Below are 15307 nucleotides of genomic sequence, written 5' to 3'. Positions count from 1 at the left end.
AAAGGAGGAGGGACAATGTGGTTGAGAGATGAGGATAAAAAGGGGGCTACAACACCCGATACTTTGAGAGACTCTATGGGGAAATAGAGAGCAGACTCTCTCTTTATTCAAATAAAGAAAGCTGGAGACTCTCTTCTGTCTATTTTGGGGATAGAGATAATGGAGCAAGCCTATTTGAGCAGAAATTTTCCCAACAACCCAGGGGCTCATCTGGGATCCTTCTACCCTCTGGGATTGGCGAGCTGAGTTTGCTGGCAGGCATTCTTACTGATTTATGGTGATCAGCTCACTTTTGGGGCTGTTGGCACCAGCAGATTGGGTTCTCAGGACCATCCCAGAGGCAGATAGGATGACAAACTGGAAAATGGATGTGGCACCACAGCTGTGTTACAGCAGGAGAGATCACTGGAGGGATTTCCTACCCCTGCGGACAACAGGACACAGCACTCGCCTCTCATCGCTTATGGCATTTCATTGCCACTTCATTCTCCCCTTGGCCCCGCAGCCCAGCAATCATGACTCCGTGTAGGAATTGCACACAGACTTGCTCAGCAACTGCTGCTCGGGCTGGTCCAGCCAGCCAGGCCTGGGCCATGGCATGGGGATGTGGCCATCATGACGCATAGGCTTCAGGGTCTGTTGGGGCCCTTCCCAGTGGAACTCTGGGTGGTAGCAGCTGGGATCCACAGGCAGCCAGCAGGATGTGGCCTGGCTGCTCTGTGCCATGCGGGCCTACTATAGCCACGTGTGGACCCAAGGCCTGCCAAGGGAGCCATTTGTGGCACAAACTCCATCTGCCTAGGCTCCACTGGAGCTGTTTGAGGCTGCAAGGGCCACTCTGTCCTCCTCTCCACCAAACGAGTCAGGAACAGCATCTGATGTTGCCCCAGCACCTTCACTACAACTATAGGACTGCTGAGGTGGCACCAAGAGCCACGGCACCCAGACAGGTGCTCACCTTTTGCTTGGGGAGAGCTAGGACAAAGCCAGTGACAGCTTGGCCTTCGGTGTGCCCAGCAAACGCCACAGGACTGCCAAGAGCACCCAGCCGATGTCTGAGCTCTGGGAAAGCCCTGGCCTGGGCAACAAGCATTGGGTTAGAAGACAACACAGTTTCTACTCAGACCAAAGAACATATAAGCTCTGCCCAGCTCCCAGAATGCTTTCCTGGCAGGGAGGAATGTTCCCATTAAATAAGCCCAGGAAATGGAAGAGATGAGAATGGCAGGAAACATTCTGCATCTTCATTTCTTGCTCAGGACAATTGTGTGAAAACACCAGTGGGATTATGACCGTTTCAAAATGCTTTAGGCTAAATTGAAGGTTGAATTCAAACAATAGGTCTGTTTACGCATAGTGTTCTCTTTTGCAATTCAAAGTCTTTCTTCTGTTATCTTTCTGATTTTATGGTGGCAACTAACACTTCTCTGCATCTGTTTTACTTACTCTTCTCCTACTGACACTTCTCCAGTTGAACCCCAGTTTCAACTGAGATGATGCCCAGCTGCTCCAAAACAGCCAAAGAATTAGACTGAAGAGGAGAACTCCAGCTGACTCTTCCTGTTTGAACTGATGTACACTTAGTTAGCATCTCCTACTCTTTAAGACAGAGCAGGAGCAGAGGGGATGAGCTCCCCATGTATCTAAGTTCCAGCCTTCTGATTTTTCATTGTGGCCTGTCACAGCTCTTCTTAAACTGCCTGTTTAAAACAGAAGGTAAGGACAAACCATGGAAAGGAGGCAAAACGTTGTCTCTAATGCCATTTTTGCCCCAAGGAAAGCTGTGATGAAACAAATTCCCCTTTTCCCAGTGCTCTAGCTCCAGTATCATATTTCATTGTGTAAACACAATGGATTACAAAAATTATACATGTACACATAAGTAACATAAGTAAGTGATATGAAATTCAAAAAAGCAATAAATTTAAAAAAAAAAAAAAAAAAAAAAAAAAAAAAAAAAGTCTTGACATTAATGAAACATTTAAACAGCTTATGATACAGGATGAACATATCCACTTCCCCTTCCACCATCACCATGCTCTGCTTCCTGGGACTGGCTGCAGCCCACACTACCAACATGCAGCACAGCAAGGGATAGAACCATAGAATTGCTCAGGTTGGAAAAGACATTAAAAATCATCAAGACCAACCACAACCTAAACATGCTACCCTACCAACCGTCCAATAAATCATGTCCCTGAGCACCACATCCAGTTTTTAAACATATCCAGGGATGGTGACTCAACCACCTCCCTGGGGAGCCTATTCCAGCACTTCACAACCCATTCTGTAAAGAAGTGTTTCCTGATATCCAACCTAAATCTCCCCTGGTGCAACTTGAGGCCATTTCCCCTCATACAGATACAGGCCATTTTTACAGGCCATTTTTATAGGCCATTTCACCTCAAAGACACAGGTTGGGCAGAGAATGGCCTAAGAGTAGCCCAAGAAGGATTTGGGACTGTTGGTTGATGAAAGATTCAACATGAGCCAGCAATGTGCTCTTGCAGCCCAGAAGGCCAACCATATTTTGTGTTGCATCAAGAGAAGTGTGACCAAACGATCGAGTGAGGTGATTGTGCCCCTCTACTCTGCTCTTGTGAGATCACATGTGAAGCACTGTTTCCACTTCTGGAGCCCCCAACACAAGGACACAGATGCTGGAGCAGGTCCAGAAGAGGGCCACACATATGATAAGAGGGCTGGAGCACCTCCCCTACAAGGAGAGGCTGAGAAAACTGGCGCTCTCCAATACCTGAATATAGCAGCTTTCCAATACCTGAATATGGCCTACAAGAAAGCTGGAAAAGGACTTTTGAAGGGCATGTGATGGGGGAGTCTGATGGTGACAGGTACAGGCAGATATCCCATGTTCACCAGGAAATTAATATTCAGAATTGAGATTCCATTTCACTTGGTCATTTTCATGTACAGAGAAATTCAAGGATATTTTCAAATAAATTATTCTGTAAATTACTACAATGCTGAGTATACAACTCATCTATAAACACAATTTTACAAAGAGCAAACCTCTGTCTGCTTGAATGGGAGGAGTCGCAGAGAATTCATGCTATAGTAGGATCCTAAAGTCATAAAAATTAGTAAATTTATTAATACTAGAAATTAAGAAGTGAACAATTCATGTACAGAATTAGAAGTGACCACAACAAAAAATGCCACATATAAACCAATTTATTAAATTTTGGCAAGTTCCACATAGCACGAGCAAGGATCTTCTGCCCACTCTATTAAAACATTCTTTTTCTTTATACAGGTTGTAAACATAATAAACAGCACAAACTGTTAGTACAGGCATTCCAGGATTCTGACATCTTCCTCTTATCAATTAAAAAAAAAAAAATGAGAACTCAACAAACCAAAGAACTTCTTTCACAAGGTATCTATGAAAAGCAGCATCTGCATTTTGTATCAAGCCAATTTTAAGCAGCACTGAGAATAATATTTGAAATTATTATTTTAAGTAAAATTCATAGTGCTATTATGAATAGAGACATCTTTTTCATTAAAAATGTGGTTTCATACAGGAAAGGTAGTAAATCAAATTCTGCAGTGGAACAGCTGCTGTAAATAGAGCTACATTTGCTATACTGTATCTGATAAATAAGGATGCAGCAAATTCTTGATATTGTTAATATATGGTTACCAAAACCATTCTAAAAAATTCTTAATATGCGTTCTGCTTGTTCAGCCAGCACTTCTCTGCCCCCCACAGACCTCTGCTATGACTGCTTTTTTATTTGTATGTTTCCCTCTCTCAAAGTGCTTTAATTCAGACAGAACCTGATCCATAAAGTGAACATTTATCTATTTGATTAAGAGCAGATTTGCAATTTAAGTCCTAGGAACATGAATCCACTGGCTAAATTCACCAAAAGATTACAATATGTGCACTGTTACCTCATAATCTTCAATTGAGGGCAAATGTTTAAATCTGACAAGAACTGCTTTTCTTCAAAGCAACTTACTGGCATAAAATAATGCAGACAATTATGATGTTATAGGCTATGGCTTTAAGAACAACAAGACTTCTACTGTTAAAAAACAACTGATTGCATTACAGTTTGCTGCCAGTTTTGGAGTCATAATTGTAGCAACCTCAAGACAAAAACCTGCATTTCCAAAGTAAAAAGACAAACAATTAAAAAAAAAAAAACCCAAAAAACCTTTCAAGTCTTCTCTGTGCATAAGGAAAATATAAATTATTTTGCATATCACATTTAAAGTTACTGATATAAGAGAAGGTGGTTATTTTTACACTTGTATCCAACCTGTTTTAAGCCTTATAAAATACTGCATTTTAGGCCACGCATAGATCAGCAGGTCCATGCATGATGAGTTCAGGTAAAGTCTCACTACCTGAACTAAGGAAACTGAGGACCTGTTTGTAAGATTTCTGTAGCATCAAAACACACAGATGAAGGATGAACAGCACAGCTGACTCATCCATGTTATGATGTACAGTCATCAACAACAATTCTCTACCTAAGAGATTCAGTACCAGGAACAGCATCAACAGCATCCTATAGCAAAATAGAAGTGAAGCCCTCAGATCTTGGTAAAAAAAACTGATAAAAGCCTGTAAAATTTTAAGACACTTTTTGTGATTCCTTCAGTCAAGCTCTTCCCTGCCCAAATAAAGGGGATCCCTACTATAGTATTAAAGCTAGATTCTGACAGAACTAAAATACAGCAAACAATACTCCAGCAATCTAAATAAATCAATTATTTTGAAGTCCTCAACTCTTCCATGATCATGAAAATCTCCAAGAAATAATGTAAAAGAAACCTTTCTAGTAACCTTAATTCTTTAGTATATTGCAGATTAACCATTCGCTGCTGAGTATTTTCACCGTGGCATGAGAAGAAGTTCTATGAAAACAAACAAACCAACAGAAAAAGAGTTCCGACCTGCACAGTCAGTATTTTAGAGATTTTCTAAATATGATTAATACCAACAAATTCAAAATACTGTGGTGTTTGGAACTTTGTCTTTCTGTGTTTCAAATAAAGAGCTGTTTATGATTCCCAGCAAAACCTCAAACATCTTTTTTTCCATTTTTTATCCATTCCAGGTAGTTTTACTTTCCTGTCCATCTAACAGTTGTCTGGAGCCCAACATATCAAGATGCAACTGTTACCAATGTGGATTTTTTCAATACTAGCTGCCATTTTCTGTAGCCGTGTCTGTTAGAAGTTTTACAGAATTGTAATGTTCTCCTAATCCATAAGCATGTCTCATATACCTGAAAAGTTAGAAAATAAATATTTAGTTTAACTAAAATATACTGCATGCCAAACACTAACAGCACTGGACAGTTTAAGTTCAAGTTTTAGCACAGAAAAATAAATGGTCATTAAAAAAAAAAGCAGAGCACTAATAAAGGCAGGTTTTAACATTGGTGACTTTCAGACACAGACTGACACAAGCTTTGAATAATAATAAAAAAAAGTTTTATTAGCGTTAGTAAGAATTTTAAGAATGGATAAAATTACATACTTACACAAGTATTATTGGTTTGCCTGAATATTCTTCACCAACAATAATAGAAGGGGAATCCATCTGCACTACCTCAATAGGTGTCTGCAGAATGTGCGACAAAGCCCTTAGCTGTAAGGCAAAAACAAAACCCATTCAGTAATATGATTAAATCCAAGTGGGGAGCAGACATACTATTTAGTTCTAGCGAACATAGTTTAGTTATAACATTTCAAATTTTGTTAGAAACTAAACTTTATTAAAAAGCGAAATAGCTTCAACTTTTCCAACTAATAAATTGCCTTAAATTATTTATTATCTTGATAAAAACAGACAACATTGTGCTAGCTACAGTAATAACTTTCAGAAAGCAGTAAAAAAAAATGGACATAAAACTAAAAAAAAGGACATAAACTAAAACATACTTTCTCAACCTCAAAGGTTATTACAAAAATCCAACAATGCTCCGTTTGTTACCATAGAATCATAGATACATCAAGGTTGGAAAAGACCTCCAAGAGCATCTAGTCCAACTGTCATAGAATCATAAAATTACTCAAGTTGGAAAAGCCCTTAAAGATCATTGAGCCCAACCACAATCGGACCATACTACCCTAACAACCCACTGCTAAATCATGTCCCTGAGCACCACATCCAAACAGCTTTTAAACACATCCAGGGATGGTGACTCAACCACCTCCCTGGAAAGCCTATTCCAGTGCTTCACAACCCTTTCTGTAAAGAAGGCATTCCCAATATCCAACCTAAACCTCCCCTGACGCAACTTGAGACCATTTCCCCTCATCCTGTCACCTGTTACCAGTGAGAAGAGACCAACCCCACTCTCGCTGCAATCACCTTTCAGGTGTCTGAAGAGAGCAATAAAGTCTCCCCTCAGCCTCCTCTTTCCCAGACTAAACAGCCCCAGTTCCTTCAGTCTCTTCTTGTAAGGCATATTCTCCAAGCCCTTCACAAGCCTTGCTGCCCTTCTTTGGACGTGCTCCAGCACCTCAGCATTTTCTTTCTGTACTGAGGTGCCCAGAACTGAACACAGTCCACCTACCACCAGCTTGCACAAAAAAAAAAATGCTTTCTTCCCCTTAAGACAAAGTCTTCCCTTAATCCTACTGTCATTCTTTCTAACAATATTTTAAGCTACTGAATTCTTTACCTGTTATGCTGTCAAAAAGAACATCAGCAGACCAGCAGAAATGCTGACACGGGGAAAATTACAACCACAGAAGAAAATCCCTACAGGCACTATTTCCTAAGAAGTCCTTTTTTAAAGATAAATTGATAATTTGCAAAATTCTGAACTGAGTGAATATGATACTTACTTCCAGTTGACCACCCCATGCAGCTGTATTTGCTATATCATCACAGTATTTTGCAAATTCCTCTGTGGGGAAAGAAAAAAGTCAACTGTTAGTAGTCCTCTCCTTTGAGAACTAGCAACTAAGGAAAAATAATGGTTGTACAATGAACAGCTAGAACCTGGAAAGTCCAAAGACGGGAAAATATATACACTGAAGGGGGAAAAAAAAAAAAAAAAAGAAAAGCGGTAGAAACCAGAAAAAAAAGCATAACTGTTTTGGAAAGAAAAATAAAGACTGAAGGCAGAAATAAGGAAAGTTACAGGGAAAAAAAAGAAATTTACATTTTAAACTTTTTATTCAAGGAATTGTTAGTAACAAAAAGCATGAAATTGCTTATGTGTTTCAAAAATTACTGTTCTGAGAGTCTAGAATAGAATATGAAAGCAAATATGCTTAATTCTTAGTGTGATATATTTTTAGTATCTTGTAACTGCATGTAGTTGTGCTGTTACTTTCTGAATTCCAAATTAGCCAACCAATTGTTAACTTCTACAGCATTTAGAACACAGCAGAACCAATACACAAATGAAGTTCAGGAACAAATATATAAGGAGTTAGTCACACCTCAGCTGTAACCAAGGGCAATAATTATATCGGAAATAATTACAATGTTTTCTAAAATCTTTTACACTACAATTCTTACCTTTGCTATACATGTCTCCAGTATTGGGGTTTGTAAGAAATGGCAGGAAGTCATCAAAGTGACTTTGAATATACTTTGCTGTTTGATTTCTCAGAGTTGCAACAGTCCAGGAATTGTGGTGATCCTTGAGCTGATCTTCAATAGCTCTGTACATGCAATGGCCATCTGAAGGAATCTGTTTAATCTCCAAGTGCCTTGCTGCCAACAAGGAGGCAAGTTTCTGACTTTCAAGATGCCTTGCTCCTGTTAAATTTTCTATTTCAGCTTCAGCTATTCTTTCTTCTCTTTCTTTCTCCAAGGCAGCTTTTTTTTCCTTAGATTGTAAACATAAATTATATCAACCATTAGACTTCAGAAGATGTCTGTACAGCTCTTCACTCAGTAGTTGACTCTAACTCTTTAACTGAAATGCTTCCTCAGTACCTTGAAGTTCATGAAACATTCTCTGAAATAAGTACTACTAAGTTTCAGAAACCTCCTAAACCCAAGTTTTAGCAAGTGCTAAATGACCAATAAATCCCCAAACCCACAAATTTACAAGAACTTCATTATTAAGGTTCTTTTGCTGAATCTGTAGTGTTCTATTACTTTCATTTTTTCCACATATCTATCTTATTTTACTTTATTTCTTTATTAGTGCTTCCAGTGAAATTCTTACAAAATGGTTTGGGTTTTATGATTTTTTTTCCTGTCTTCTATCTCCTGATCTATTCAGACTTCCAGGAAGTGCAACTATTTTAAAAATTTTAAAAATGCTTACAAATGACTACATAGCAACTTCGTAAGTTTCCAAGACACCAGAAGGTGCAAAATCAATACTGAATTAGCCAGGTAATGCCCTCTGTAAAATAATTACCAGCTACTACAGCTTATTTTAAATGAAAAGAACTTAATCAAATATTTGTAAAATGTTTTGATGTTATATCATACCCGTCTCTTCTGTGCTTTTGATATTCGAGGATGCTGAATCTGCTGCTCTCGTCCCTCAAGCTCAAAATTTGCAACACCATCAGCTATAGAATCTATCTGAAAAGAGAAAAAAAAAAGCGTTACAAGTTCTTATTGGTATAAATAACTTAAAACAATTTTAAGCTATTTCGAGGTAGTCTCAATGTATATTTACAGTGTTTTTACACAAAGATCAGCATGGCACAGAGCCTCTCAAAGCTGACAGTCAAGCATTTCACATCCCAACCCATCTGATTACCTTCTTCCTTTCATCTCAAAACGTGAATGGTTGTGAACTGCACAATTCTATGTGTTCTCTTACAAGCTTCCACAGTGAAGCGTGAACACAGCTGACTGGCTGCAGGGGAATTTTCTTCTCCTTACCTGCAGATGCATGTTAAGCTGAAGCAGCCAGAGAGCTGCTACCAAGTTCTGCACTAGTTAAATCAGAATCTTCTTAACAAAGAGTAAGTCCTTGGAAGAGACAAAGAATTGATGTTTCTAAGACAGAATGTCAAAACTCATCTCATTACAGTACAAACCAGATGTTGCTCTGGAAAGCACAGGTGTACTTTTGGTCTGAATAGAGAAGTCGAGAAATAAATTTGAGAAGACCAACAGGTATCTCAAACTAAAATCTTCACAGGGAAATCTATGATTGCCACAGGAACTTTAGCTCAAATACTTTGACAACTCATTGGCAAAAATGAAACAAATCACTGAAACTAATCTAAGAAGCGTTACGCTTATGAACTAATCACCTGCTTAAGAATCTGATTAAAGACTACTACATAAGATTTGCATAGGGTTATAGTGCTTGCAACTGAAAACGTTTTCAAAAGGAATCTCAGTAGATTCTTCTCAGACAAGACAATTTCTCTGAAAGTCTTTCACTAATCTTTTTCTCTCTTGTTTTCAAGCAATAGGCCAACCTGCTTACTTCCTCCTTAAGTTAGAAATCAGAAAACATTTGGTCCAGAAAGCATTGCAGAGACAGGTTTTTGTTTGTTTCTTTACAAGATTTACATAGCAAAAAGTCGAAGTTAAGAAGTCACTTAAGGAGACAGATAAGTATGGAGCATAGCATCAGTCACAGATAACCATGTTGTGCCAATATTCCAATTTAGCTGCAAGCCGTACTGCCATTTAGATAGAAGAAAGTATATGAACAGGCCTGCTTGCACCAACTGCATTTGAACTCAAGTGCATGTTAGAAATACGGGTTCCTTTCAGTATTGGATATACAGAATTAAGTATGCAAAATTGTTTGCAGTGGGAGTTTAAGTCACTTTATTTAGTAATTGATAAAACATAGGTTAACTTCTATACATTATTCAATTAAATGCTCATATAAAGTTTACTCGTATTTCCTGCAGTTAAACTGAGATAATACTAAGCCTCTGTAAAAAAACTAAGCACAGCACACTGTAAACATTCAAGTAGCTGCACTGCCAACATAGACTAACAGCAGCCTTTAAGACAAAACTCTCATGATTACAGAAAATGTTTTTGTAAAAAAAGAACGTCACCTATGCTGTTGCCAGATCTGCAAAACCAATCAAAATGCATTTTTCAATTGCCTACTGAAGTTCACCAGTCCAGTACTTGAGTAGCCTAATACTTATGGTAATTAGAAAGACAACATAACAAGAACTATAAAAATGCATATATTTATTAATAAGACTGAGCTGTTAACTTAGCCATAAGAGCAAAACCAAATACTGTTCACCATTAAGAATACAACGAAATGCTTCTTCCAGCAATGTCTGCTTAACCAACACAGCAGATGGATCTTTCCAAAGATTACAACAGTACTGCAAGGAAATACTGTGAGGAAAAGGAGAAATGCTTTAAAAAAATTACACATTAGTCAATTACAATTTTTTAAAAAGTTAAAGAAGTCCAAACACAAATTATATCTACACACAACTTAAGCTCAAGTTAAGGAATATACCTTATTCTGCTCAGGCATAGTTTCCTTCAGCTGCTTTAATTCCTCCTTGTGCTTCTGTTCAAGTTCTGCCTCTAGTTTGGCGACTTCTTCAGCCAGCTGTTTTCGCCTCTTTTTATCATTCTTGGGAACAGCATTTTTCATGCCTTGAATTTTTGCTGTTAAAGTAGTGTGATAAAATGTTACAGCAACTCCACAGTCATGGCCTAAGGGAGGATGCTAGCCATAAAGAAAAAATTACATATCTCAAGATATCAGAATGCTTTAACAGTTTGTATATCCGGCTGCACATCACACCACATTTTGCATTACATATATTTTTTTAACAGTTGAAATCATGACATCTGAAGTGTACTATGCTACTATTATATAAAGCAGAGTGGGTTCAAGGAGTAATTCAAGCAGGCTTGAATTGTGTGCAGGGCTACCACCCAGCAGATCAGGCTGCCCAGGGATCCATCCAACCTGCCCTTGAATGCCTCCAGGGATGGGGCACCCACAGCTTCTCTGGGCATCTGTGCCAGGGCCTCATAGCCCTCTCAGTGAAAAACTTCTCCCCCACATTTAATCTGAATCTCCCTTCTATTAGAACAAAACCTCCTTGTTCTGTCACTATCTCCCCATGTAAAAAGTCGCTCTCCCTCCTGTTTATAAGGTCCCATCAAGTACTGGAAAGCCACAATGAGGTCTCTCCAGAGCTTTCTCCAAGCTAAACAAGCCCAACTTCCTCAGCCTCTCCTTATAAGAGAAGACCAGCAGCCCTCAATCACCTTAAGAACTCTCCTCTGGACTCATTCCAACAGCTCCACATCTTTCCTGGAGCTGGGGTCTCCAGACCTGGACACGTTATTCCAGATGAGGCCCCACAAGGGCAGAGCAGAGGGGAACAAATCACCTCCCTGTCCCTGCTGGCCACTCCTCCTGTCACGCAGCACAGGTTACTGTTGACCTTCTGGGTTGCAAACACACACTGCTGGCTCATGTCAAGTTTTTCATGTCAAGTTTTTTCACCAGAACCCCCTGACTACTGCCTCTCTTTCCAATACCCGCTTTATCTGAGGGATGAAAATACACCCCCAAAACACTATGTTCCTATAATGATACACTGCCAAACCAGCCCTCTGATTGAAGGCCGCAGACTGATCTCTTTCATTAAATACCAAAGAAGCCAGATAAGGAAAAGCACGTATCAGATACATCAACAATGGGAAACGCTTAACGAAAAGGTAACGGTCAACCACGAAGCTCAACAGAACCCACGTGGAGGACCTCTCAGCCACGCCGTGGTACCGCACCGTATCGGTGAGACGCGGACGCGGCGCTGCAGTGACCGCCGTCACCGCGGCCGGCCGAGCCCGGAGGCCGCAGCGCGCCGCGAGCGATGACACGCGGCCACGCGGGTCCCTTCGGCAAGCGCTTCCGCAGCGCCTCACGAAAGCGCGTCTCCCTTCACAACAAAGGAAAGCGGCACGACGCCGGGCCGGGAGACACGCGCTAACGCAAGAAAGCGCACACCGCCGCCGTCCCTTCGGCCTCTCTCGCTGCCGAGCGCCCCACGCGCTGCCCCGGCGGACAGGCCGCTCCCCGCTCCCGGCCCGCCTCACCCTGCAGCTCGCGCTTCTCCCTGCGCTGCCGCTTGACGAGCTGCTGCAGCGGCCCGCCGGCCTCCGCCTCCTCGTCCTCGGAGCCCTCCATGGGCGCCCGCAGGCCCGCGCCCGCCGGACGCCCTCACCCCGACCCCGGCGGGAGCCGCGTGCTTCCGGCAGCGCCGCGCCGCGCCGCCCGGCCCCGCCCTCCGCCCGCGCCTGGCCGTGCGGGGAGCGGGGCGGCGAGCCGGGAGCGCCTCTGCTGCCCCGGCTGCGGGCGCCTCCGGGATCGGCTGTTTGTGGGCCTGGCGGCCTGGGGCCGCCCCGCCGCTGAGATGAGCGGCTTCTCCCCGCCTCGGCAGCCCTCGCGTTCTGGGCCCGGCGGTGGCAGCGTTTCTTTGGTGGGCGGCGTGAAAGCGCAGGACGACGGGTGGGGGAGACGGCGCGGCCGTCCCTGTCTGGTCGATCGTTAAGCTGAAGCACCCCCTCGTCATTACCGTCTCGTGGCAGAAACACCTGCGGAGCGGCTTGCTCGAAACCTGTCTGATCCAAGGCTGCCTATGGGACCGTCTTTAGAAACGGAAAGAGGGACATGGCTCGCTCTGAAAGTAATGCTTCCTACTTATTTCCAGGGAAACTTCAGCAGATACAAAGAGCACGTCGTATACAATAGTGCTGTTTGATAGAGCAAACTCTCAGCCACAAAACAGTTTTTCAGCACAATTGCCGCCATTAGCTGTGCATTTTCACCAGCAGTGAACAATAGCCTGCATGCCGTCTCCTAAAGATCTACTCCAGAGGAAGTGACCCAGTGTTGTTGGCACTGCTGCCGAACCTTCACTGCTCACTGCCTCACTGTGCTCATATCCACTGTCTGGTCTCCATCAACGTTCAGCAAGCATCAGTGAATGTCAATAAGTGCCATTTTTTCCACATGTAAAAGTTCAATCTCACGCTTTGCTTCATATGCACTTCTCTGTCAGATGCCATTGTGTCAGACTGCCCCTCTGCTGCCATCTGGCACGCAGCAACAACACTAACAACGAAACTTGGGGCGGGTCTGGAGCACAAGTCTTACGGGGAGTGGCTGAGGGACCTGGGATTTTTCAGTCTGGAGAAGAGGAGGCTCAGTGGGAACCTTATTGTTCTCTACAACTGCCTTCTCTACAACAAGGAGGTTGTGGCGAGGTGTTGTTCGGCCTCTTCTCCCAGGTAACGGTGATAGCATGAGAGGGAATAGCCTTAAGTTGCACCAGAGGAGGTTCAGGTTGGACATTGGGAAACATTTCCTCTCAGGAGTGGTGAGGTATTGGAACAGGCTGCCCAGGGAAGTGTTGGGGTCACTGTCCCTGGAGGTGTTCAAGAGAGGTGGCACTGAGAGACACAGTTTAGTGGGCATGGTTGTGATGGGTCAATGTTTGGACTACATGATCTTAGTGGTCTTTTTCAGCCTTAATGACTCTGTGATTGTATAATATGTCACCTTTATTTGAACACCTCTCAGCACAACTGAAGTCAAGATTATGTAGGATTGGAGGGTTTGGGACTCTCCATTAAGCATGAGGGAGCAAATTCCTTTACTGCCATGCAACAGAATAAATGAGAATTATTAAGAAGAGCATTGCCATGGCTAGCAGGCTTAATTCCAACTTCTCAAGGCCTCAATCCTGATCTGTTAGGTTGGTTATCAGCCTGGTGTGAGAACCTGCTCTTCGAACTGGTGATTGGTACCAGACATCTATTGTGGACTGTAATGTGGAATAGCAACAAAGGCCTTCAAAATACCGGAACAGGATAAAAATAGAAGATGCAAAAGTGTGAACAAATGACTGAAAAAACAAGACATCGCAAGCAATGAGAAAGTCTCCTCAGAGCATGGCAAAGAAAAGAAGCAGCTGTAGCTAAGCAAGAGAAAAACAACCAAACAACAGAAGGCATTTGCTGAGACCTGAGAAAGTAAGGCTCTCTGTGATCACAAAGCATACTTATAGCTTAGGGGGCAGAGAGCAAGGACTGCAAGCTGTCTAGAAAACATATTTTAAAGGGACTAAATTCTGAATTTGAGGAAACTGTCATCATGGGATCTGCAGTCATGATGTCTGTAGGATTGTCAGGGCTGTATGTGTGCCTCTGCTGTCCCTATCTGTGCCAAGGACCCTGATGTTCTATGCCTACTTCCTCCAGGATTTCTGGCTCCTTGAGAATGTCTTCAAGACCATGTACAACAGGATTATGTACATGCCTTCCCACCCCCCACCCCTCTCAAAAAAGAAAATCTATGCCTTTTTCCTCTCTGACACATAAATCAAATGCTTAAATAAAGCCTTACTGTGTCTAAGTTCAGCTTGGCTAATTACAATTTCTGGACAGAAAGGGTAGTTTAACAGTAAACTCATAATAAAATCCACTGACTAAAAACTGAAATGAAAAAAAAAAAAAAGGAGAACTAAAATCCCAGGTAACTAACTGTGCTAACTGTGGAACACTTTAGGATATGATAGGTTCACTGTCATACAAGTCTTTAAATCAAGGCTTGTGGGTGCTTCCTAATAGATACAGAATCACAGAATCACAGAATTGTAGGGGTTGGAAGGGACCTCCAGAGATCATCGAGTCCAACCCCCCTGCCAAAGCAGGATCCCTACACCAGGTCGCACAGGTAGGCGTCCAGGCGGGTCTTGAATATCTCCAGAGAAGGAGACTCCACAACCTCCCTGGGCAGCCTGTTCCAGTGCTCCGTCACCCTCACCGTAAAGAAGTTCTTGCGCACATTGGTGCGGAACTTCCTATGCTCCAGCTTCTGGCCATTTCCCCTTGTCCTGTCTCCGCACACTGCTGAAAAGAGTCTGGCCTCGCCACTTTGCCCCCCACACCTTAGATATTTATAGACCTGGATCAGGTCCCCTCTCAGTCTTCTCTTCTCAAGGCTAAACAGACCCAGCTCACTTAGCCTTTCCTCATAGGGGAGATGCTCCAGGCCCTTCACCATCTTTGTGGCTCTCCGCTGGACTCTTTCCAAGATATCCCTGTCTTTTTTGTACTGGGGAGCCCAGAACTGGACACAGTACTCCAGATGAGGCCTTACCAGGGCAGAGTAGAGGGGGAGGATCACCTCCCTCGACCTGCTGGCCACGCTCCTTTTAATGCACCCCAGAATGCCATTGGCCTTTTTGGCCACAAGGGCACACTGCTGGCTCATGGCCAACCTGTCGTCCACCAGGACACCCAGGTCCCTCTCCACAGAGCTCCTCTCCAGCAGGTCATCCCCCAACCTGTACCGGTGCATGCAATTATTCCTCCCTAGGT

The 15307-nt window shown here is 42.6% G+C and overlaps 1 protein-coding gene across 1 annotated transcript; it reads right to left on the bottom strand.

Moving 5' to 3' along the window:
• Positions 1–3174: 3174 nt before the first annotated feature.
• On the bottom strand, positions 3175–12189 carry OTUD6B (OTU deubiquitinase 6B). Its single transcript, XM_031590982.2, has 7 exons — positions 12020–12189; positions 10419–10573; positions 8447–8542; positions 7517–7829; positions 6835–6896; positions 5523–5629; positions 3175–5264 (listed from the first exon to the last, which is right to left on the bottom strand). Exons 1-7 carry the CDS (start codon positions 12108–12110, stop codon positions 5180–5182), a joined length of 909 nt encoding a protein of 302 aa, XP_031446842.1. The 5' UTR covers positions 12111–12189; the 3' UTR covers positions 3175–5179.
• Positions 12190–15307: the final 3118 nt, after the last annotated feature.

The sequence above is a fragment of the Phasianus colchicus genome, chromosome 3, assembly GCF_987193195.1.
Source record: "Phasianus colchicus chromosome 3, bPhaCol1.hap1.1, whole genome shotgun sequence".
Lineage (NCBI taxonomy): Eukaryota > Metazoa > Chordata > Aves > Galliformes > Phasianidae > Phasianus > Phasianus colchicus.
Note: the sequence above shows the minus strand (reverse complement) of the source record. Positions and strands in the feature narration are given on the sequence as shown.

Excerpts from the sequence above, each read along its gene's own strand:
- OTUD6B (XM_031590982.2), bottom strand. The coding sequence starts at position 12,110 with ATGGAGGGCTCCGAGGACGAGGAGGCGGAGGCCGGCGGGCCGCTGCAG. Across the intron at positions 10,574-12,019 it reads GGAGAAGCGCGAGCTGCAGG|CAAAAATTCAAGGCATGAAA; the intron begins GTGAGGCGGGCC and ends CTACTTTAACAG. Across the intron at positions 6,897-7,516 it reads TGGAGACATGTATAGCAAAG|AGGAATTTGCAAAATACTGT; the intron begins GTAAGAATTGTA and ends CTTTCCCCACAG.